The sequence below is a fragment of the Zootoca vivipara genome, chromosome 2 (genome assembly GCF_965207765.1).
Source record: "Zootoca vivipara chromosome 2, rZooViv2.hap1.1, whole genome shotgun sequence".
NCBI lineage: Eukaryota > Metazoa > Chordata > Lepidosauria > Squamata > Lacertidae > Zootoca > Zootoca vivipara.
Genome location: NC_142584.1, coordinates 106,404,724 through 106,429,439, shown reverse-complemented (window position 1 = coordinate 106,429,439; position 24,716 = coordinate 106,404,724). Strand labels below are relative to the sequence as shown.

General features: G+C 46.1%; 2 protein-coding genes across 3 annotated transcripts in view; both read right to left on the bottom strand.

The window, feature by feature from the left end:
* Positions 1-609: 609 nt before the first annotated feature.
* Positions 610-19,111, bottom strand: DHX16 (DEAH-box helicase 16). Of its 2 annotated transcripts, XM_035107252.3 has the most exons (20): positions 16,713-19,111; positions 15,175-15,443; positions 14,919-15,084; positions 13,624-13,680; positions 12,628-12,882; positions 11,177-11,401; positions 9,851-10,045; positions 9,569-9,679; positions 9,137-9,252; positions 7,874-8,084; positions 7,191-7,289; positions 6,945-7,097; positions 6,332-6,472; positions 5,279-5,441; positions 4,916-5,034; positions 3,930-3,997; positions 3,002-3,164; positions 2,131-2,292; positions 1,407-1,580; positions 610-848 (listed from the first exon to the last, which is right to left on the bottom strand). In XM_035107252.3, exons 1-20 carry the CDS (start codon positions 16,914-16,916, stop codon positions 720-722), a joined length of 3,180 nt encoding a protein of 1,059 aa, XP_034963143.3. In that variant the 5' UTR covers positions 16,917-19,111; the 3' UTR covers positions 610-719. The 2 variants fall into 2 exon arrangements, with proteins under 2 accessions (XP_034963143.3, XP_034963144.3); XM_035107253.3 differs by lacking the exon at positions 1,407-1,580.
* A 338-nt stretch (positions 19,112-19,449) lies between these two features.
* Positions 19,450-24,716, bottom strand: part of PPP1R18 (protein phosphatase 1 regulatory subunit 18) — a 41,978-nt gene continuing 36,711 nt past the window's right edge. The window contains exons 3-4 of the mRNA XM_035107254.3: positions 23,415-23,622; positions 19,450-22,295 (exon numbers count right to left, since the gene is read on the bottom strand). Of these exons, the coding sequence (XP_034963145.1) occupies positions 22,276-22,295; positions 23,415-23,622 (228 nt within the window). The 3' untranslated portion in view covers positions 19,450-22,275. The remainder of the gene's footprint in view (positions 22,296-23,414; positions 23,623-24,716) is intronic.

Below are 24,716 nucleotides of genomic sequence, written 5' to 3'. Positions count from 1 at the left end.
TTTACATATCACTGAATTATTTCCAGCACATTTGTTCTTGAGAGAATTTTAACTTTATAGCAGCACAGACCACCAGCTTTATATACGGTACTGTAAATCCTTAACCAAACTTTAACCACAAGATAATGTATGACCTGCCTTAGAGTGTAGGTTAGCTGTCTCTATTGGCTGGGAACTGCTGTGAATGCTTCATAGTATTCTGTATTAGGCTAGATCAGTGTTTTTCAACCTTTTTTGGGCAAAGGCACACTTGTTTCATGAAAAAAATCACGAGGCACACCACCATTAGAAAATGTTAAAAATTTTACTTGACTATATATAAAGTAATTTTTCAATTTTTCCCACGGCACACCAGGCAACATCTCGTGGCACACTAGTGTGCCGTGGAACAGTGGTTGAAAAACACTGGGCTAGATGAATTAATGTACTCCCCTGCAAAATGTGCAAATGCTTGCATAGCATGAATATAGCCAACACAAGTGACAAACTATAGTAGCTCAAATAGCCGCAGCCAAGTAGCTACATTGCAGTGCAAGATAGCTGTTTGAGTTCCAGAGAGACTTTCCTCCTCTTATCAAGAAAGAGAAGGGACGCAATTACCCATGAGTGTTTGTAGAAAAAAAAAGGTTTTATTCAATGCCTTGAAATTACATCAAAACTATACAGCTGTACAAATAAGTGTCCCAGGGTTGGTGGGAAGAAGCAGATAAGGGAGAAGCCTATCCCAGCTCCTCCCGAGTCTTCCCCACTTTCTTGGGTAGCTTTTTGTTGGAAGCATCCTCCAACTCTTTGGCTTTGTAGTAATGCGGGGCCACCTCCAACAGCCACGTGCTGTCAATCTCTATGACCTGCAAGGTACAGAGGATATTTCATTGTTGGGCCCCACTCAATGTCAGCTGGCACACTGATCATTTTCTTTTTTGGAGGAAACCAAAGCGTTACATAGACCCTGCTAAAGAGTGAGCACAATAAAACACAAGAATGTTTCTACACCCATGAAGCCCTTTGGTCTAACTTGCAATTATCTACTCTGACTAGCAGCCACTCTCCTGCATAGATCACTACTACCTGTGGTCCTTTCAATTAGGCGTGTCACGGACTGAACCTGGGACCTTTTCCATTCAAAACACATGTTCTGATGTGGCTGTTCACTGGGAGGGTAGTACAGTGGAAAGACTACCACCATCACAAGACACCCATCAAGCTATTCCTACTTCAGTTACCAAGGCTGGATTTGCAAATGTAACCCACATTATAATTTGATTTCTCCTAAAATCTTCTAAAATATGATTTCTTCTAAAATTACTGGTCATCTGTCTCCTTTAGGGCTTATCTTGAGTTATAATCTCAAAAGTTCTCCCCAGAAGTCCCAGCATGAATTAATGGTCTGGTGGTGGTTTTTTTACCTGTCTCATGAATTCTTTAGTGGTGAAGACCAGCTCATGATAGATGAGCCAGCGTGGTTGTTCTTCAAACAGGGAACTGTTGGGGTGGACAAACACTGTTTGCTGGTGCTTGACACTCTTGTAGCCACTGCGGGTCAGGCGGGCCGTGTGATAAAAGAAGCCAGCAGTGATGGCCTGCAGAAGAACAAGAGGAAGGGCCAAAAGGAGTCAAGAATGAACTAATCCGAAACCGTAATTTTGTGGGGCGGGGGGGGGGGGATGACTGGCTTGCTCTGCTTGACACAGTCATCTACTTACTGCACTCCCTGGCATTTCAAGTGATCAAAGATGCTCAGTGTTGCTGTACAGACTATCAACTGTGTGATATATTTAGGAGTGGTAAGTCTTTGATCTGATAAATTACTACAACGTGTTGTAGGTTGTGTTTCCAGTGCACTTTCATTCTGCATTACGTAATACTGTACACATTTAGCAACACAATTTCATGCACAGAAATTTAACAAAGTCAAGTTGAAACAGAGGGCTATTCCCCACACAGGGTTGCATCCAATTAAATTATGGCATGCATGGAACAACTTCCCCAAGTACGACAGCTTCTCCCTTGCCTCCCAAATCTATGCTGATCCCCCCCCCCCCGATCTGCAGAACACAGGCATGTCTGTAGCAACCACAACATTTACAAACAGCCCTGGAGGAAGTAATGGAAGCTGGGGAGAGCCTGTACCTTGCGGACTGGGATGTAGTCTCCCTCGCTGGAAGTGATGTCCACTTCAATGCGCTCCATCAACCCTTCCAGCTGTTCTCGCACGTCCCGGGCTCGTCTCATGGAGCGGAACTGGATGAAGTTCTCATAGCACCATTGCATGGAGTAACCACACTCCACCCACTGTGAGAGGGGGAAAGGAGAGGTATAAGCCAAGTCCCAGTTTTTGGGCTCCCGTCCACCCACCGACCCGATTACAACCACAGAGCTGGTGCCTCTCAAGGGAATATTGTACCCAATTTCTCGCTGTAACAGCCAATGAGCCTTTCCTAGTCAGAGGTGACTAGACCCTCAACCCCTAAAACAGGATTCCTGCCTAAATACACTCTTAATCAGAAAGGCCATGCACTTAATCTCTTGCGACTAGATGCACTTGGATGCGAGTCTCTTAGGGATATCAAGGGGTCATCTAATCCTACCCGAAGGGTTGACATTCACCAACCAAATATCTGTTTAATCTGCTCTAAGGAGCTTTAGCAGTGGAGATGTAATCACACTCCTTAGCAACATGGTGCAGACCATCACTATAAACAGCAATCTGATCAAATCAAGCACGTGAAAGTCATCCACATCCACTGTGCCAACTCTTTCCCTGAGGTAGCCTGATACTCAATTGAAATGCATTAACAAAAGGCTCCTTCCTGACTCCATATGCACAGCATAAGCAAAGGTTCATACCGTAGCTCTGGGTAGAACACCTCCTTTGCATGAAGAAGGTCTAAAGATCAAGGTATTTCCTGGTAAGGATGGGAACGTCCCTCTCTGAAACCCTGCAAGGTCACTGTCTGACTGTATAAGGCAGCTTCCTATGTTCCTAGAAGTTCTTCCTTACCTGATTATAAACATTGAGAAGAACCAGGTGGTCCCCACCAGGCAGGAAGAAGTTCATGCGGGCATTATCAGCATGGACCACTTTGTCCTTGGGCCGGTAAAAAATGGCATTGTTGACTGAAAGCATGGCAGCGATGGTAAGGATCTGCTCTGAGCACTTGTACCTGCAATAGAAAGCCAACCAGAAGGTAATTTCAGAAAGTTGGCAACACAATCTGAACAACTGAAGGGCAGCTGGACTGATCACATTTTTAAATCTGGTACTTCCAAGGTTTCCTAAACAAACCTAACTACTCAAAACAGGTTACTTTACAAGTGAATTTAATATTATCCAAGTGTTTGTTCCATGTGCTTGGATTAATTTTAATTAAAAATCTACAATATTTAAAATGCAACCAAGATAAAATCTACTTTTAGCCACCTGCAATTTAAAAGCAAAACAAAACAAATGTTTTACTACCCTGAGTAGAATGGTTTATTACTTAGTAGGTCACTTATATTCTCTGTGAAAAAAGAAATAAGCTCTCTCCTAATGAAAGACAGATTGCACCCTTAGTCAATCTTTATTATTATGATCACGAGTCACAACAAAGAACAAAGGAATAGATTGCCAATGATTACAGCAACACACAAATAAAAACAGATCTATAAATGCCTTAGTTTTTACGATTCCATAAGATGGTTATTTTTGCTTAACAGCCTAACATGGCTCCCTCTCTAGAAACAGTTAATTCTAATAGAGCTCGTTCAGGTTTTCGAGAGCTTTGGAATTTGCTGGGAAAATAGCAATAAGTAGGCGGAACTAAGAGAAACTAGGAACCAAGAGACATAATAAGGATCACAAGCTTCACTTGTGGTTACTAGAACGGAATGCTAAGCATGCAATTAATTGGCTGGAAAGAGACAGAGGAAGGCAGAGAAGGACTCACTGTTCTGAAGCCAGGATCATCTTGGACAGCATGGGATCCACAGGAAGCTCTGCCATCTTCCGGCCCAGCTAAATACAGAACACAAGAAGGACAACTGTACAAATGTCGACTTCAACTCCACAACACATTAGTCTTCCTTTTAAGAGCAGAGGAGGGGGGTGCAACTGTATCCTGACACTTAGTTTGTGCATGGATGCAACTGATCACATATGCTGACGGACGGACGGAAGGAAGGAAGCTCCTCCTGCAGAGGAAATCCCAAATCCTGTCCCAGAAGCACACCCTTTCAGGTTAACTGTCCTAATTAGGGGTTTCATGTTTTCATATTGGTGCCTGCCTGGAGTTACTGGGATGCAGTGGGCTATTGCACAAACAAATAAAAAGTGCAATTTAACCTGAACCACTTGAAACCTTTTCTTGGGAACAGTTTCACCACTTTTCCTAACACTGCCTAGCTTTTGAGTTTTGTCAAGATCATGGTAGAAGGATACATGTTCAACCCATGGAAGACATTTATTATCTCTTACATTTTTATATCCTTCCTATGAGCTTAGGGGAGCATTCATGTCCCCTCCTCTTTCATCATAATAATAGTGTGAGCCTAGGTTGGGCTGAGAAATAGTGAAAGGCCCAAGGCCACCAGTTAGCTTTCTGTCTCAGCAGCAACCTGAGCATAGGCTCCTAAATCTAACATTGCAGTTGCTCCACAGAGCTCGACCACAGGGCAACACCCCACCATCTTTCAGGTGAAAAATGGCACGTATTTTACAACACTATGCTGTAAAATGGCAAGTATTTTACAATGCTATGAAAACCATCTGTACCCATGAAGCCCTGAACTGGGGAGCAAGCAGAAAATGTCAGTAGGCTTGAAGCTCCGGCCTCCTTTCCTGCTTCCAGCTCTTTTCCCAATGAAGCCAGCTGGAAACCCCAGCTCACTTTCAGCCCAGGTAGCAGAGCATGTCCTTGAGCCTATGAAACGATACCTTGGTGAGCTCGCCAAGATGATTGAGGGCTCCCAGGGCATAGAGTTGCTCCAGTGCCAATACTAGAGTTTCATGGGGCGGTGGGTCCATGAAGTCAAAGTGGATCAGGTCGTTGATGCCTAAATGGAGAAATGGAGGAAAGCTAGACTTAGAAACACCCTGCAAAACTTCCAAGTATTTCTGTCACCAGGAAATGCACCCCTCCCATGTTTTTAAAATGGAAAATAGGACCCTAGGAAACGATGGGCTTAAAAACACTCAAACTCTTGTTCTCATCCAGAGAAGCCTTAATAAGGAGGTGTTTTAGGGAAAGTTGAGCAACTCCTGTACATCATTCTCATCCTAGATTGACCATCCACACACCCAGGCTTTTGAGCAGCAGCACCACATTGCCCAGGTTGGTCCTTTGAATTTCTGGCACTGTCGTCTCCTCCATCTCATTCTTGTAGGCCCAGGCTGTGTAGAGACGGAAGCACTTCCCTGCAGCAACACGGCCAGCCCGTCCTGCTCGCTGGTTGGCAGAAGCCTGAGGGAAAGAGGGAAGGAGATGATGAAGCACTGTGTCTGTGAGGATGCAGGGGAGTGACAACTGGCAACTTATCCCACCAGATCCCAAGGACAACTTATTAGGGTTATTACAAGAACTAACAGCACCTCAGTGAAATTAACATGTTCCTGATTAAGGTGGTCTAGAATTCCATGTTGCTGTCTAGCACGGCATACAGAATGTCTGGCTTCACTGAGTATATGGGCACATCTATAGTCCTTATCACTGTGGAAAAGGCACACTTGCAATGTATGCAGTGCTCAAGGCAGCCTCAGAAACCAGATGCAGGCACACCATAAAACCCCCACAAACGTATGTAAGTTTCAATAATTTCATGAGAAGTGGAAACCAGGGTTTACAGATGGGAATCTAAATTTTCCTAGCATACCATTGCACAAGATGTTCCGATTTACTTTTACAAAAGTGGTCTCAACATATTTATGATGAGAGTGACCAACAATAATCCATTTTTGCTTTGATATCTTGCCATCACCTTATCAACTTTCACTTCTCTGTCTCTTAAAAGTTACACTGTACCCAAGACCCACTTCCTAGCCACCTGTCCCAGACTCCCTGTAATGCACTGGTAACCAGCACATAAGCCATTTGTGGCTATGCAGATGCTACCATATGGAGATTTTGAGACAGAAAAAAAACAGATTCAAACTTGTGGCTTAACAGAGTCACTTTTTGTACATCTCTAATTTATGCTGCATAACCCGTTAGTACAGTTTACACCCTCTCACTGGCATTTTATCTGGTAGCTAAACTGTTCTCCCCGAGAGAGGAAACGGACTGAATGAAAATTGCAGGTTAACCCAAAGACTAAGCTTAGGAGTGTGATGAATAGAAGTAAAGAAGCCCGGTACCCGAGAGCACGGAGTGACAATGAGCGACTCCATGCCTGTGCGAGCGTTGTAGCTCTTCTGCTTGCAAAAACCAGGGTCAATCACATATATGATGCCGTCTATGGTCAGAGATGTCTCCGCAATGTTGGTGGCGACAACAACCTGGAGAAGGGAAGAGATACATAAGCTAACTGGTCAGGTCACCTGCTTTTTTCATAGCCTAAAGCACACTATGAGAGGAAGGGACATAACTCAGTGGTAAGAGCCCATGCTTTGATGAAGAAGGTTTAGACCTGGCTTCTTCATTTAAAAAGGATTTCAGGCAAAAGGGCTGGGAAGGACCTGTGTCAGTCAGAGTAAACAATAGCAGGCTAGTTGAGCCAACAGCCTGACTCCAGACTGTGAACTCAAAACTGGTCCTTGCACAACCCCCTTCAAAGCCACAACCCCAGGACACTAAACAGCTTGAAACTACATCCCCTGAAACACAAAACCAGTTCCTAAAATCACCACTAGCTCTACAGCCCAAACCTGCCAAGTGCTCTCTTCCTCCAGAGTGGGTAAAGAGACATAAAGCTCCACTGCAAACAGCCAAAGCTTCGCTCCCCTTTCCTTCTCTGCTCCATGCTCCTACCTTCCTGGCCCCTGGTGGGGTTGGCTCAAAGATCTTGGCCTGCATGTCAGAGGGCAGGTTAGCATAGATGGGGAGGACCAGAAGTTCTGCAATCTTGGAACCCAGGCGACGGCAGCGATCTTGCAACATCTCACAGCATGCCTCAATTTCTTCCTGTCAACAAATAGTGGGAGTCGGATGCTGTTGCATGTCTCCCCCCCTCCCCCTCCAAGGGCAAAGTGGGCACTGAAACGAACACAGACATACTTGGCCAGTGAGGAATACAAGGATGTCCCCTCGAGGCTGTGTAACATGGATCTGCAGTACTGATACCACACAGGCTTCCAGGTAATCAGCCTCTGGAGCCTAGAGGATGGAAGGTAGAGAAAAAAATCACTATCTCCTACTGACCTATATAAGCAAAGCCCATCTCTGCCTCTCAGTGGCTTCTGTTTACAACTTGTACCACACAATCTCTCTTTTGGGGAACCTAATTTCACTGCTGCTTCTGGCATCCATCCTCCGCTTATTCCAACACCAAGACTTGCTGATATTCCTCTCTCTCCATTAAACATTGCCTAACACAATGTCACTCACAGCTTATCTTTTAACCAAAGTCCTCACTATCTCCCCTCCCCCTGCTTTTCCGGGGGTTCTCCTGACGCCCCTAAGAGCCAATGCAAGGGATAGGGGGCAAAAGCCCTACTGAACCAGTGAAAATCCTTCTGTGGACTTCTCCTAGCAGGATCCATTAGTTGAATCTGCCCCAGAATTCAGTTCTGGGTACAGAAACGTGCATTCTGGGAATCTTGCTTTTAAAAAAAGTAATGCTGCGTTTATCTCCTTTGCTATACTATGGTCATGAGCACTGGTCCTGCTCATCACTGCAGCTCTGTTTCCTTAGCAATGTTCACACACACAACCCACAACAGGCCTCTCTGCTTGCTGACCTTGGTGTAGAAGATGTCAACAGGGAAGCGGCGCCCAGGAATGCGGAAGATGGGAGCATCGTCAAAGAAGGTGGAAAAGCGCTCCGTATCCAGGGTGGCGCTGGCAATCAGCACCTTCAGCTCAGGCCGGAAGCGAGCAATGTCCTTGATCAGCCCAAATAGGATGTCTGTGTGCAGCGTGCGCTCGTGAGCCTCATCTATGATGACGACACTAGGGAAGAAATTAGGGAGGCCGTGCTGCTGAACTACCAGTTGTTATTTAAAAGCTATGGACCATTTATTACAAAAGAACATGAGCAGTGTGGGATGGCAGCTGTACTAAGCAATGACTTCCCACTGAAAAGCTTCTGGAAAGACCTTCTCAATTACTCCTTTCCTTCTTAGTAGAAACTGCTTCTATGTTTCTCTCCACAATCTTGAGGACTAGGAAACTGCTCTTGGGTTTTTCCTTTATATAACTGGGGTTTTGCACCTGCTCCCATTGATTGCCAACCCTGCCTACCCCTCATTCCTCGCCAACTCTGCCTATTCCCCCCCCCTTACACTAACCTCTTAGACCTTCCCCTTTCAATCTCATGCCTCTGCAGCCAACCAGGATAAAGAGTTGGCCAGGCAGGTGAGCAATAGGAAGGATGCTATAAGCAGCAGCCAGCCTGGAAATCTGCTGCTGCCATCATTGCCAACTTATCTGTGCCTAATCAGCAACATCAGAAGATTACTAGGCCAGCTAACTGCCACTTCTGAATGCCTTTTCTTTCCTTGCTGTTCCTTCTGCAGGCCCAACTCTTCATCCTAATTGGTGACAGGAGCAGCATTCCTCCAAGAAGGCTGTGGAGGAATGAGGTAACTATATCTAGATCCTGCAGGCAGAGAAGCTAGTGGAGAAGAGTGGCTGCCAGAAGGGGCGCTGCAGCAGCCCGTTCTGACTGACCCTCTCTGGCTCTCCTCAGATGCCGCTCAACATGCTGTAGTTTTGAGCACCACGTGTGTGTGGCCAAGTGAACTGCAGTGTGATGACATGCTTACATTTTTATTCTATGTATGCAAGTAAAGTTGGGGTTCTGGTATTGAAGCTGCATTCCATGTTCTGCACAACACATACTAGTATTTAGCCCACCTTGTAACTCTATATAACCCCAAATCAAGATTTCCTCCTGAGCATTTTACCTAATCTAGTTCAACCAGCCCTCAGAAACAATAGAGCTGTTCACCACCTCCCAGCTGAGCTAGCTACAGACTTCTAGGGGATAGGCTGTTGCTCACCTGTAGCTGCTCAGGTCAGGCTCAGTGAGGAATTCTCTCAGCAGCATCCCATCTGTCATGTACTTCAGCACCGTCCGCTCTGAGGTGCAGTCCTCAAAACGAATGCTATAGCCCACCTGTAGAAAGGCTGAATTTTAGATACAAGTTTCCATGAAGCCATCCATCCTTATTACCAACAGAACAGTATTTGGCTAGGAAGTTCATTTAGCTCAAAAGTCTAAAAACCAAATATATTCCAAAAGGGAAGGATGAGACCTTCCCATCTATTAATGCATGAACATTGCCAAACCAGCAAAGCATATTTATCTGAGACCAAGTAGGCTGCTGTTAGGATTACTACAGTGTAAAAATCAATTCAGAAACGACTGGCTGAAACAACTGGGAACAGGACATACAGTTTTCTTCTGCAGCCCCCCACCTCCAAGTACATACTTCATTTCCAAGTTTGACACCCATTTCCTGGGAAACACGGGCAGCAACACTCATAGCCGCCACTCGCCTGGGCTGGGTGCAACCGATCTTCATTCCTTTCTCTGTGTAGCCCTGTAGGAAGAGAGAAAATCTCCCTTAGTACTCACAGGCTGCATTTGTACTGGGCTGTTCATTCAGATGCTGAAAAGCTTCTACTAGGAAGAGGCAGCAAGTGCACAGGGAGCTAGCCAAAGTGCAGGTTTACTTGATCTTCACAATCCCTCACTTTCTGTGCGAAGTTACCTCTTCAAACAAGTATTGTGGGATCTGAGTGGTCTTGCCAGAGCCAGTCTCTCCTTCAATGATGAGCGTCTGATGTTCGGCAATGGCGGCCAACAGGTCCGCACGGTAAGGAAAGATGGGCAGGCTACGGCGCACCTCCTGGATGGAAAGCTTCTTGCGCTCAGCTTCAGACAGCTCTGGATTCTCCTCCACGGACTAAATGAAACAGTGTGGCCATAGAGATTTAGTTACCCCAGAGCAACAGACCATGGGTGAAATCCCTGTTGTTCTATACTTAAATCCCGCCACTGGGAAAAGCCAGTTCCACATGCAGAACTGGGGAGACATGGTAGTTCAGTTGCCGAGTACCATGCTTTACATGCAGAAGATCCCAGAAATAGCTCTGGGCTAAATGGATATTTGGATTGCCATAGTATAAGGCATTTTCCTGTCTTCCAGTAGCTTATCCTGTGTAAACAAAACTTGATCATGCAGGTGTCTATGTATACTTGGGCTAAATGCTGACATATCTAACACCAAATCCCTGCTCAAACAAGCAAGGCTCAAACAAGCTGCTTCTAAAGATGCTCAGGAAAGCTGTCAAAACAACAGGTATACTGGAGGCAGCCACATTTGTTGTTCATCTGTCTCCCTTGTTAACATATAAATCAAGGTTGTGGGGTGGGTGGGTAGGTAGGTAGAATTTCCTACCTCAAAAGAACATGTGTGTGATAGGAACTGAGCCCTCCCTCCAACTTCAAACCCTTCATGATCCCTGGCAAGCTCTGATATTGGAAGTGAGGGAGGACTAGAGAAAGATGCCTGTGGTGAAAGAGGGCAGGGAGGTAAACGTGTTTGTGTGTGTGTGGTGGGGGAGAAGCTCAGCATCACTCATCCATGTGCCCCTTCTGATGTTAAAAAATGGACTCACACACCCAATGGTGCTTCGTAGGTGAATGGGAAGGAAACGGGGAAGACATGTAAACAAACACATGAGTGCCCCAATCGTGTCTAGTTTGCACACATTCAGCAATATGAAGAGGCTCTGCACCATCTCATGGTACTACCCTATTTCCCACCATCAGCTATCCATAAGTGCTTAATCTGCAATTCTCTTTCAAGCTTCTACTGAGCAATTTGTTGCATTCTCCATCTCCTGATGTCCCCAAATGTTTTCTTATCTGTAACACAGTTTGCTTGTTCCCTTTCAATCACGTCAAATATGGCCTTGTTTTCTTTTCACCCACCAGTTTCTCTCCAAGACAACTTCACTACATGATTTAACTATTTTGGTCCCAGCCCCCCCCCCCCCGGTGTCCCATTCCCTAACCAACAGCCTACTCTCACCTTGCCCTGATTTGTGCCCCGCATCTGCACGGCGTTCACAAACTGGATCATCTCATCCTCTTCAAGCACATATTCATAGTCTTTGTGAGGATGGTGCTGACTGGCATCCCGGGCCCCAAAACGGAGGGAAGCTGCTCCAATGTGGTCCTCCTCCCAGCGCCGCTGCTCATCTCGCGGGGCCATATGATCCTCTGTTTGGGGATCTTCATAGCGATCAGGTATCTTCTGCAGGACAAAAACAGATCAGTATGGAAATTTCCTTTGTGCATCTTGCACCTCAGAGCCTTGTGAGGCATCACTGAATTGGAGGTATATTCACAGCCCAAACTGTTGCACATTTATTTAAAAGTGTGCTGCATTTAAGTTTACATAAGCCATGTTGAACTCTTCTTGCATATGGAAGCAAGTTTTCACAATCTACCATTCTGCAGTGCAAGGGTGAGCAACTTTTATCTCTCCGTGGTAATCTATTGGGGACCAGATAGTAGCAGAGGGCAAGGCTGGAGCCAAAAGTGAGTGGAGCTACACTCTTTTCCTGCTATTTCCTTTCCCTTATGTGCCCCCCTCCTTGCCACCCACATAAAATTAGGTTTAGGACTGGAGGTTCCCTACCCTTGTGCTACAGTTTGACCAAGAAACAGGGTGTGGCTATGCAGCAAGAAACAGGCTTGATTCTCAATGGCTGAGATTTATCCTCTTTCTCCCATATGTAGGAATGCCTGCCATTCATTTCTAAGGAGACAAACAAAGTGCAGCACCATCCTAGACATGCCACAGTTACAGAAGCACATTCCCCCAGGGCAGTTCTGTATTGTAACAGATTTTCTCAGAAGACTCTCCTGCATAACAGTCCCAAACATTCCAGTTGGAACTGCTGCAAGCTGCTAATGCAAACAGCATACTCTTGGGGTAGGGGAGACATGTTGCTGTGTTCTGTCTCCTCCTCTCCATTTATTATAGTCAACATTCATAGCACTACAGCAAGTGAAGGGAAGGCAGATATGACCAGGCAAAATATGGCGTCTTCTATTCCTACCAGGCCATGCAGTTCTACATACTATAAGCAAATAAAGGGATCTTGTTTGCAAACAAGTGTATGTATTTCTGAGCCTTAGTCTGAAATCTCAGCAAACCAATTTTATCCCCCAAACGTGCTGAGAACCGCCAAGGTTGCAGGTTCGATCCCCATAAGGGACAGCTGCCTATTCCTGCATTGCAAGGGGTTGGACTATATAATCCTCAGGGTTCCTTCCAATTCTATATGAGATATCTATGAGTATGGGCAATGGTCAAGGCTGATGGGAGTTGTAGTTCAACAATATCTGGAGGGCCCAAAGTTCCCCACCCCTGAGTTAAAGGGGTTATACATACACTCTGTCCTGGAGCTCCTGTTACCAACCATTCTTCATAGGGGTCTAGGCTCCCAATTTTGCTAAGGGCAAGATAGTTACCTTACTGCGACTCTCCTCAGGCATATAGTAGCGATTGCTCTTCTCCAACTTCTCCTGTTCTCCAGCTTGCTTGTACCGTTTTGCCAAGTCACGAACTTCACGTTTGTATTCCAGCTCCTGCTGTTCTTGGGCAGTTAGGTTGAGCTCAGAGAAGAGGTATTCCTCATCGGCTATCTCTGCCTCCAAGTCTTCTATCTTGTCCTTTTCGCGTTTCGCCAAATACTCTCGGCGGGACTTCTTACGCAGCTCTGGAACCTGTCAGGCAGAAAGGGGAAATATGGGACATGCAAGTAAGTCAAACAGCAAGGACTATGAGAGTTTGATTCATGATCCCTAATATGAACTGGGCTTTTGTGAAATAAATAGGTTTCTAAACCAGCCTCTCACTAGGAAGTATTTCTGCTAGGTTGGTAGCTTGCTAAACCCACCAGTCAAACTGCCCCATGAAAGCAAATGTATGAAAACAGGAAAAATGGTTGCAAATCATTAATTTTGTACTTTTCTGAAAAGCTGTAGTAAATATTGTAAGTGGTTACCCCTTCTACCCAGTACACACATTGTGTGGCATTCAGGGAACAAAGGTAAAATCACTCTATTAGTCTGATCAAAGGTAGTTAAGAATAAAAAGATTAGTGGTTTGGATTGGATTTTGGATTTGATATCCTGCTTTATCACTACCCTAAGGAGTCTCAAAGCGACTCACAATCTCCTTTCCCCTTCCTTCCCCACATCAAGCACTCTGTGAGGTGAGTGAGGCTGAGAGACTTCAGAGAAGTGTGACTAGCCCAAGGTCACCCAGCAGCTGCATGTGGAGGAGCGGGGAATTGAACCTGGTTCACCAGATTATGAGTCCACCGCTCTTAACCACTACACCACACTGGTTAAAAAACAAGATGCATTAAAATATTGTAGAATACAACTATAAATTGTAGAATACAACTACAAATTTCATGAGCCAGAAGCTACACCGTATAACAGTAAAAATAAAGTTCCTACCATAACTTTCTTATCTTCTTCTGCAATCTTCAGACGCTTCTGAGCCTCTTCATAGGCCTAGACTTGGCAGGATCAGAAGACAAAAGACACAAAAATATCGCTCAACCAAAGCAGATCGTCAACAGGGTCCCTATCATCACACTTTTGGTGCAATATTTTTAAAGACTATGGACTGGTCATGAACAGCATAAGTCCCCAGAATTGTTAGGAAAAATTTCAGCAAGAGAATCATTACCCTCCCTGACTTTTCCCCATTCCATAATTTACACATGACTTCTCTTATCCTTCTCTAACTGCAGAAGTCAGAATGCACTTTAATTGAAGTTTGATTTTATAATTTTAACTGATCTTTATTTTTTTGTACTGCATCTTTGTAAACCATTTATAGACAGCTGTTGTTCAGTAGGATATAAATTGTTTAAATAAATAAATCAGCATCAAAGCTGATATATATAATAAATACATAATTAAATATACACAGCATGAAGTATATAAATGGCAAAGAAAATACTAGGAAGAACTATTAGAGCACATGGCCCTGAGGCAAGAACCTTGGAGTAGGCACGGCAGATGTTTCCAAATTGCAAGGAAAGTTGGGGCAGGTTTAGTACTAGAAAAGGGAAAATAAGTCCTTGCAAAGAATGAAATGAGTAAAATGAGTAAAAATGGATGGGGTCCTATAGGCCAGCATTGTTTAGGTGCCAATCTTACACAGGTTCTTCCATGCTTTAGAATATATGAATACAGAGCTAAAATTCTACACTAGGGTAACCTGGACAGAGATGTGCAACGTCAGCAAATGCTCAGAATTAAGTAACTCTGAATGACCTTGCTGTTTTGTGTAACTCATTCTGCTCTTGTTGTTTGGGGAAAGGAGCTTAGTGATGAGGAGGTACACAGTGTACTCATTCCTTGTTCCTGAACACTGAAATCTTAATTCTCCTTCTCCTCTCCTTCTCCTGAAACTGAGATTTTACCAGATGTTACCCACTCTCTTTGAGGCATTCTTTTGCTGCCATAAGAATCAGAAAAGTTGTGATTAGTAGAAAACTGAATTCTGCAGTGGGTGCTTTTAACGCTTGAGTAGATTCACAATCCTATTGTATTTTAAATGTATTAGGTACCAAAATTACATTTTAAACCTAATTTTTTCAACCACAGGCAGATAATTCCTGGCAGCAATAAAAAACAGATGGGCAGTATGAGACATTCAGGTTAGACAGAGGGGGGACACAAACCAGGGAGAGCAATCAGGAAGGGCTGGCAAAAGCAGGGGCCACAGGCCGAGGTCACACCTTCTTGTCTGAACGCTCCAGAATGTTGCGTGTCTTATCCTTGTCCTTGCGTTTGACACGTTCAGCAAAAGCGTCCCGCTCCTCCAGGTCCTGCAGTCGCTCTCGCTCACTCCGGTCCCACTCATCCTCTGAATCCTCCTTAATTGTGGGGGATACCGCTGACTTCCTACACCGTCCAAGAATGACAAAAGAATGATCACTATTGTTTCCTTTGCTCTTCATCCAATCTTGCTCTCTGCAAGTGACTGATACTCACTTTCCCCCATCATCTCGGCTGCCCTTCTCATCAGAGTCCTTGTCGTCTTCCTCTTCCTCCTTGCGCTGCCTCAGGTGTTTATGCCGCTTCCGCTGCTTGCCCTCAAGGCCTCGCGGAGGGCGCTGACGCTTGGAGCCCCGAGCCGCCTCGCCAGTCTCTTCATCATCACTGTCCTCCAGCAGGGTGTATGAGCGGTTCTTCTGCTGAAAGGCCAAGGCTTCCTGTTCAGCCAACCTAGCTGGACGTTCCCGTGGGGCCTGGTGCGGAACCTACCAGGAAATTTGGTGAGGGAACAAATCAGACACAGAAAACAAGGAAGCTATGACTTCCATCCTCACACGCAAACCCCACAGCCCTTGGGTGCCTATTACTATTCCTCAAAAAGGTAACTCCTCTCAGGGTGATGCTTCAGATGTGCTTCCTAACCACAAATTTCCCCATCCCTCATCTGCTCCTCACATTAGTTTCACTTTACGTACAACCACATGCATTTAAAGTGTAGAGAGCTAGCACAGTGGCTGAAAGACAACTGCATCTTTGTCAGAGATTTACTAACTGGCCTTCAGCACAACTCTTAGCCTCATTCTCTTCCACATCTATAAAATGGAGATAATGCTGACCAACTGTAAAAATAACAAGATGATGATGATGATTGTTGTTACAATTACCCACCCTTTACCCCAAGGTGAATATTAAAAACAGTTTAAGAACACAATTACAGAAATAAGGTGGGTCCTAAAAATATATACCACAAGTGTCAAAAACAAGTGTCAAAAGAAGGAAGAATTTTTTTTATTTGTTTCCAATCTTTCTCAGACTTGGGTCCCCAGCTGTTGTTGGCCTACAACTCCCACCATCCTTAGCTAGGACCAGTAGTCAGTGACGATGGGAGCTGTAGTCCAACAACAGATGGGGACCCAAGTTTGAGAAACACTGCATCTGTATGCCACATTTCGAACCAAGCAAAGTTCCTGAGCTGTCTTCCAAAGGTGGCCAGCCCCACGTTCTGGAAGTGCTCTGGGCATAGGGTTGCCACCAGTCCTGTATAATGCAGGATTGTCCCGTATTTCAGTGAGAAATGCTATGTCCTGTACTGATACAATTTTGTCCTGTATTTAAGGTCGCTCTGTCTCCCGCCCCCCCCCTTCTGCTAAGTTAGGGATCCTGTGAAAGGTCATGGGTTTAAGCTCTGGGTAGCCAAGCAAGGACGGATTTACAAATTCATGAGAGCGCATGCATGTGCAACAAATTCCAGAGGGGACATTCTGTTGGGCTGCCGTAGGTTGTAATAGATGGCTTTGAAGTCACTTCAGCACCAGAGGAAAAAAAGAAATTGTTCACCAACCGCCCCGCCCCGCCTTTTGCCAGTAGAAAGGTGGCAACTCTATCTGGACACTCACAAGCACCAAATGCCAAGTATCGTAGTCAAGGCGCGCCACCCACAGAGAGCCCCAGCGTCGCCTTGTTTCTGACGCGTTACCACTCCCCCTCCCCGCCCCCGAGTCCGGCCTCGCGCACAACGATCGCGGGCGCCTCACCCGCTCCCACAGCTGTTGCGCGAAGGCTCGCGCCGAAGGATCCGCGGCGCGCAGCGTCTCCGTCTCCTCCAGGCGCGCGAGCAGGTCCTCCGGGGTTCGGCTCCGGTGAGCCAGGCCCACCATGAATGCGACCACATGGCGTTCGCTCAGCCCCAGCAGAGAGTGAAGCTGCCCGGACACCCAGCGCTCCAGCTCGCCCGCCATGGCAGCGGAAAGCCGGTTCTCCAACGGCTCCCGTCACCTTCGAACGCTTCCGGACATGCGCTCTCGCCAGCCGGTCGACGCTCTGGTTGAAGAAGCGCTTTCAGGTTGCTGTTGTTGCGCCGCGACGGCGGATCATAGAGACGGGAGGATCATAGAGACGGTATAAGAGAGAGGGGCTGTTTTATTTTATTGGTTTGGGGTAGAGCATAGATAAAGAATCCAGCACAAACCAGATGCAGTATTTGAATAACTGGCCGCCTTCCGTTTGTTTCTTTGACTTTGTTAAGCCAGCCTCCCCCAACGTGGTCCTTTCCAGATGTTTTGGACTGCAATTCCCATCAGTTTCAGCCAGTGAAGCTCGACAACATCTAGAGGACACCTGGTTGGCCGCTGTAAGAATGATATGCTACTCTTAGATGAGCCCCTTTTCTCATGCTCTCCAGGCTGCCGTGGAGTCTAATAAGCACTAACTCTATGGGACTTAAAGGTAAAGGGACCCCTGACCATTAGGTCCAGTCGTGACCGACTCTGGGGTTGTGGCGCTCATCTCGCATTATTGGCCGAGGGAGCCGGCGTATAGCTTCCAGGTCATGTGGCCAGCATGACAAAGCCGCTTCTGACGAGCCAGAGCAGCCTTCCCACTGTAGCGGTTCCTATTTATCTACTTGCATTTTGATGTGCTTTCGAACTGCTAGGTTGGCAGGAGCTGGGACCGAGCAACGGGAGTTCACCCGAACCGCCGACCTTCTGATCAGCAAGCCCTAGGCTCAGTGGTTTAACCACAGCGCCACCTGGGTCCCTATGGGACTTACTACTACCAAATTACGGTGTTTAAACCAACCAAGTCTTAATCCTGTGTGGAAAATGTTGCATTTTTAACATTTTAACCCACTGCCGGGCAGCTTCATACAAAACACTGGATTCAGGCATGCAGGAGAAATTTACCAAAAAAATACTTTTCAGTGGGTAAGTGGCTTAGTACAGTGGTACTTCTGGTTACGAACTTAATTCGTTCCGGAGGTCCGTTCTTAAACTAAAACCGTTCTTATCCTGAGGCACCCTTTCTCTAATGGGACTTCCGGTGTGCGATTTCCATTCGCATCCTGGGGCAAAGTTCGCAACCAGAAGCAGCTACTTCTGGGTTAGCAGAGTTCGTAACCCGAAGCGTTCGTAACCCGAGGTACCACTGTAATACACTTTTTCATGTAGCACATAGACAAACTATGGAACTCACTCCTACATAAGGCAGTGATGGCCACCAACTTGAATGGCTTTAAAAGAGGACACAAATCCATGGGGGAGAGTGTACCAGTGGCTACCAGTCACGATCGCTATGCTCCACCTCCACAATCGGAGGCAGCAATACTTCTGAATACCAGTTGCTGGAAATCATGGGAGGGGAGAGTGTGCTCTTATGCTCATATTCTGCTCCCTGGTTTCCCACACATGAGTTAAAACCACTGCAAGAACAGGATGCTGGAGTACATGAGCCACTGGCCTAATCCAGCAGACCATTCTTACATAAGGTATATTTCAGTTGATTATTGTTGTATGCTTCAGGGACTACCACAAGCTGTGGCAGCGTGTTGGTGACACCTCAGTAATTCAGGGGATGTGTTTTTCCTTAACTCTGGTGGACAGCCTTTTTCTTCTTATTGGCAAGCCACTGTCAAGTCAATGTAGGCAATATTGAGCTACATGGACCAATGTATTTTAATTGTGTTCTTAGTCACTAGGAGAACTTCAGATAGCAAGTGACTTTTGTTGTTGTTGTTTAGTCATGTCCAACTCTTCGTGACCCCATGGACCAGAGCCATAGCTGCCAAGTCTCCCGTTTTTCGCGGGAAACCCCCAAATTTTAATCCGTTTCCCACTGTTATCCCGAATAGAAAAAAATCCCGGAAATCCCCCCCGATTTCCTACCTGCCAGGGAGGCTCCATTTCGGGTGCCGCTCTGCCCATGCCTGGGCACCGGAAATCGGGCAGCGCCGGCACCAGACGTTGCTTCTACACATGTCCAGACATGCATATAAGCGACTTCCGGTGCCGTGCCACTGCTGATCCCACATTTTTCAGTGGGAGACTTGGCAGCTATGACCCAAGCACGCCAGGCATTCCTGTCTTTCACTGCCTCCTGCAGTTTGGTCAAACTCATGACTAAAAAGTCTAATAAATAAGAATATTAACAATCTGTACATATTAATTTCAGTGTCTGTGTGTGTGTTTTGACAGAGGGAGCTGGTGGGAGAATGATTTTTATGGTGGGAGAGAATAAACTCTTTTTGTCCTGTGATTCTACAAGCCAAGCCAGATCCCTCCTCCTCTATCAGAGTGCAGAAGAGACACCCTTAAAGATAGAAAAGCATCAGATTGCTTTGCTGGAATACAACATGTCCATCTAGTCCAATCATGGTTTGTCCACAAGGGTGATGCCTGTCTTCTTATTTGTCACCATTATTAAGAGGAATATGGCTACTGTAAATGAAGAGTCCATTTAACTATCATGGCTAAGAGACAACAGAAGAACACTAGGTCAACGTGCAACATCATTCTGGTTTATTGTTAATAATAATAACAATACCATTTTTTTCAATTAAAAAAACCCAACAACAACACTGATGGAAATGGCTGGACACAGCTGCTTCGGCCCTTGCTCCACACACATTGATCTGCGCAGACCTCGTTCTCCCCCATCAGAGAAAGAAACATCTGCCGTGTTCAGTCATTCACTCATTCACCTGTTAATGGGCTCCAGACATGGCTGTTCCCGCAGTGCAAAATAAGGGGGGAAGGGGAAAATAATAATAACAACTGTGCACAGATAACAAGATAAATTAGCAAGCAAGGAAGGAAGGGAGAGAGATAGAAGTGTAAAGTTCCTCATTCTCTCTCAATGCCTCCTTCCACTCATTCATACTGTTTGCTCAGTCTACCACCTGCACTCTAAAGAAACAACTTTCTGCTCTCATACGTTGGCCAATCTTCCACTCTGTGTATGCATCCTCTCCCGCAGATGAGTTGTGTTGTTCCTCAAGGCATTTAACCGACCAGTTTTCCCAGGTTTTATTCACTCCAATTGTGGGGGACTCTTGTTCACGAATTTAAAAAAATCTCCCAATTTAAGTTGGATGCTTCAGTTTAGTTACACATTTTCATCTAAGAGGATTAAAAATATATATGCATTGTGGTGTCACGGTGCGGCATTTGCCAAGGCCCTGAGGCTGCTCCACTTGTATATTATTTTTCGGTGGGCATTGGGCAATATGCCCTTGGTAGGCTGCTGCTTCCCTGAGCAGACCAGTAATCTTGTCACTGCCACGTTTAGCTTGCTCTCTATCTCTAGCCCAGAGATGGTGAACTTGTGGCCTTCCAGATTCTAGTGGACAAGAACTCCCATCATCCCTGCTGGCTGAGGCTGATGGGAGATGGGAGTTTGCTAACTTCTGGCAGACCAACAGGTTTCCCCACCCCCACTCTAGCCCCAGGTGCATTCCCACCCAAAGGGATACAGAGGCTACTGCACCTTCTCCATAATTACTCATCCAGAGAGGGCAGGTAAACAGGCAGTGATGCCAAAGAGGACAAGCACCATGAGCAGTTGGAGATGGCTACTGAGAAATGGGTCTCAGCAGTGATGCTGATCCCCGATGCCAGCTCTCACCTGAGACCAACAGAAGGGCCCACTTAAGAAGATGGATAAGACACCTTTGAACAAATGCACAACATGCTCTTTGATTTCCTCTTCACCATTACCAAGGTTTTTACTGTCACCGGCTGACTTAAATGACTGCTGAATTGACAAAGAAAGACCCAGAACAGTAAGGCCTGGGTTTGCTTGAATCAGTCATCTGGGAAAAGGATTGTGGAGTGCTGCTTCCGTTTGTGCGGCCTCTTGTTGATGAAGGGAACTCCTGGTAATCTCTCATCTGAGGCTTTCTCCAAAGCCTGAAGCCAGCACTGGAGAGCTGTCTATACTCTGAGCTGCAACTGCTCTGCATTCAATCATTTCTGAAAAGCTGTTCTCAGTTTATAATCTCTGGGGTCTACTTCTTTCCACTTCAAAATGCCACATGGCAAAAAAATGGCAAATACTCATCAAGAAGACAGTTTGTAAAATAATATTTTTTTTTGGGGGGGGGGAGAAGCAAACGAACCCAAACCCCTGTTCATCAAAATATCACTTCATTTTCTAACATTCAATCTGCCTCTTCATTGCCCGTCATTCAATCCCACGTGAGTGCTGAATCCCAAACAGGAAATGGTCATGACCACAACAGGAAGCTGCATTTTTCGCCTGGCTATCCCCAATGCACCCCCCTGCATATTTACTTTGCTTCCAAACATGAACTGCCCCTGTCTGAAACAAAAAAGGGAGAAACCCCCCCGCAAATGGCCCCAAAGAGCAACTAGCGCTGCCCACATGCAGATTGCCCTTCCCCATTGACCCACTTCCATGCCTTAATACTGAGCGCTCCTGCTTCAATAAACACCCAGGACCCCTCCCCATTTGCCCAGTAACATGCCTTATTACTCATGGCTCTTGCTGGAATAACTAGAGACGTGGTATTTTGAATTGCCTTCCTCCAGAATGGCTTTGGGGAAAAAAAAGCAAGTAGAAAGCACCCCCCCCCAAATACTGATAGGCTGTGTGCCAACATAATGGTCCCTTCTCAAAGCTAGTTATTCCCTCCCCCCACCTACCCCCCATCTCATCTCACTCACATGGCAGCAATTAAGTCCTACCCAGATATTTTACAAAACAAACAAACAAACAAACAAACAAACCCAATTACAGAAAAGTCCCTTGGCCAGTGAGGCTTTCAGCGGTATTTTGAGTGACAGCAGGAAGAAAGATATGATCATTATCATTAGCCCTTGTTTGAAAAACTGCAACCCCAGAGAAGTGTGCATACAAGGTTCAGTGCTTCCCCCTGCTGTCAGTTTTTTAATGAAGTACTGTCGCTGCTGCATCAGATTCCTTGTTGGCTGGCAGTGCAAGGATAAGAGAAAGTTGAGAGCGCCCTCTCCCAACTAGGTTGGGCAGCGTCTCTCACATGACTCAAACTAATACCCCCCCCCCGCCTTTTTTGAGGTCCTGTTTTCAGTGCCAGTCAGATAGGGAAAAATATATGTATCAAAAATGGGAGAGTATTTTCGGAGTGGTCTCCATCCGAAGGAAGAAATGCATATGTAACCCCAGGAAAAAAGTGGTCGCCTCCCCACCCCCTCAGTCTTTCGTGGCCCCAGCTTCTTTCCTGGGTGTGATAGTCCCTGGAAGACGGAAAGAGATAAAAGGTCCAGTTGGAGGATTCAGAATGTGGCATACTCCGCTGTCTTCTGCGACGGAGGCTGAACGGGGTTACCGCCGACAAGACTCGTCTGCAAAGAGGGAGAGAAGGAACACAGGCATTGTCAGCAAAAAAGGAAAGCATGAAGCCCTAAAGAGTAATGAATGTTGAACCCCTTTTCGCTAAATTGCTGGACTCTCATCATCCTGGACCATTGGCTGTGAGGTGGGAGGGCTGATGGGAGTTAGGAGCCCCATCCTCCGCATACGGCAGTGGTTCTCAAACTTTTTTTCTCTGGGACACACTTTCAGAATAAAAATTTGCTCGCACCACACAATTTTTTAAAATTGATAATAAATACTTTGGGGGGAGGGGGAGACACTCCTAGGAATGCTATAACATAGAACACAACTACAGTGGTACCTCGGTTGTCAAACGTAATCCGTTCTGGAAAACCCTTCAACTGCTGAAATGTTTGACAACCGAGGCGCAAAGGGCGGTCTGCAAAGTCAATGGAGAAAACTGAAAAGAAAAAAATGCAGCAGGAGCTGTTCAACTTCCGAGGCGCATTTGAAAACGGAAGCATTTACTTCTGGGTTTTCGGCGTTCGAAAACCAAAATGTTCGGCTTCCGAGATGCTCAAAAACCGAGGTACCACTGTACTTTATAATATGATCACAGGACATCCAGAAAGTATAAAACAATGCAGCTGCATAGGAGCATGAATCATTCCCAAAAAATGATCATAAGCGAGCCTCTTACATATGTACCTCAAGTATGTTTACAAACTCAGTGAGAGCTGTGAGCTTGCTCTCGCCAGCTAACCTCGTTTACATTAGGTCTAATTTGAGACAAACTCGTCTTTTCATCTACACAAACAAAACGTTTAAACATTTCTTTGTCCTCGAACCTTCCCACCACACTTCCTGCCACTTTGAGAACCACTGGTCGTAGTGAGTATTTAACAAGAGGGAGCCTTCAAGCACTCAAGTTCCCCAGCTGAATGCCGTGTGTCAAGTGGTCCAGTCTGAAAACAGACGTGTAGCAGCTCCAAGTGATTTAAGCTCTCAGTGAGACCTGATGTTGGATCTGCAAGGCTTCCCCTCTCTTTTCAGACTGTGCAACCAACTGCCAACATGCCTCTTGGGAACTCAGGAAGCTGCCTTCTACTGAGACTGGGTTCATCTAGATTGGTATTGCCCATACTCACCTACAATGAGGGGTTTGGTCCTCAGCAGGCCCGGGAGGCCCCGATGAAGCAGCAGCATCTCCTCCTCTTCCTCTTCGTCATCCCCATGGGCGTTGGTGCAGGTCAGAGGCTCTGACTCATCGGGAGGCCCATATTCCTCCAGCAAGGAGCCCTCTGACGGATACTGGAAGGTCCTCTCCAGCTGGTTCTCGCTGAACGAAATCTTAAGCTGCGTGGAAAAGGAGAAAGCTGGTTAGATCTTGAGTTCCACAGTGTTCTGCTCTGTCATCTCCTCCTTTTCTGGCCATGCGAGATCAGGTGACGGAGCCAACCTCTCACTCGATGGGGGCAGTCAACGGCATGCCCTCCAACTCCCATCCATAGCTGCCAAGTTTTCCCTTTTCTCGCGAGGAAGCCTATTCAGCATAAGGGAAAATCCCTTAAAAAAAGGGATAACTTGGCAGCTATGCTCCCATCAGTCCCAACCAAGCACAGCCAACGGTCAGGAACGATGGGAGTTGAACAACAGCTGGAGGATGCCATATTGGCGTACTCACTGCACTAAGTTAAACCAGTGGGTCCCTTTCATTCAGATAGGAGCACCCGGTAGGAATAAACCACATGCAAGTTGCGAGCGGCACCCCAGGGGACTGTGCTGCGTTGTGAGTGCCGCTGTTTTGTTTTTGAGAGCAAACTTCTCCTGGTTACAGAGATATACCCTGGGTCAGCAGCGGGGAGGTGGAATGGTGGGTTGAAAGGTGGGGGGGGGGAGGCAAGAAGAAACAGGAAAGCACAAGCTTCGGGGACAGGGAGTGAGGAGATGACCTGAAAATAAAGACAACAAAGAGTTTTGTGACAACTTAGCTGTGGCTAGACTGTTGTCGGGGGCAGACTCCTGTCAGCACATAATGCCAGTGCTTTAAAGCTTTTACTGGCTGCCCATATGTTTCCAGGCCAGTGTTCAAGGGTCTTGTATTAATTTACAAGGCCCTTAACAGCTTAGGCCCAGGATCCCTTAAGGATCCCTTATGTCAGGGTTTCCCAGACTTGGGTCTCCAGCTGTTTTGGGACTACAACTTCCATCATCCCTAGCTAGCAGAACCAGTGGTCAGGGATGATGGGAATTGTTATCCCAAAACAGCTGGAGACCCAACTTTGGGAGCCCTTCCTTATATCACTGAGATCTTTGTGGGGAGTCTCTGTTGGCGGTCCCCCATGGCTCAGAGATACAGCATGTCACAATGAGATACCTTGCATTCTGTGCCATGGGCCCAATTCTGTGGAATTCTTTCCAAAGTCTTTCCTATTTCAGCAGGCATTTGA

Bases quoted from the DNA above. Each gene is read 5' to 3' on its own strand.
- DHX16 (XM_035107252.3), bottom strand. From the start codon at position 16,916: ATGGCGGGCGAGCTGGAGCGCTGGGTGTCCGGGCAGCTTCACTCTCTG. The intron at 12,883-13,623 runs GTAGGAACTTTA...TCTGCCTGACAG, and splicing joins AAGAAGATAAGAAAGTTATG to GTTCCAGAGCTGCGTAAGAA. The intron at 6,473-6,944 runs GTAGGAGCATGG...TCCCTTCTCCAG, and splicing joins CCCCACCAGGGGCCAGGAAG to GTTGTTGTCGCCACCAACAT.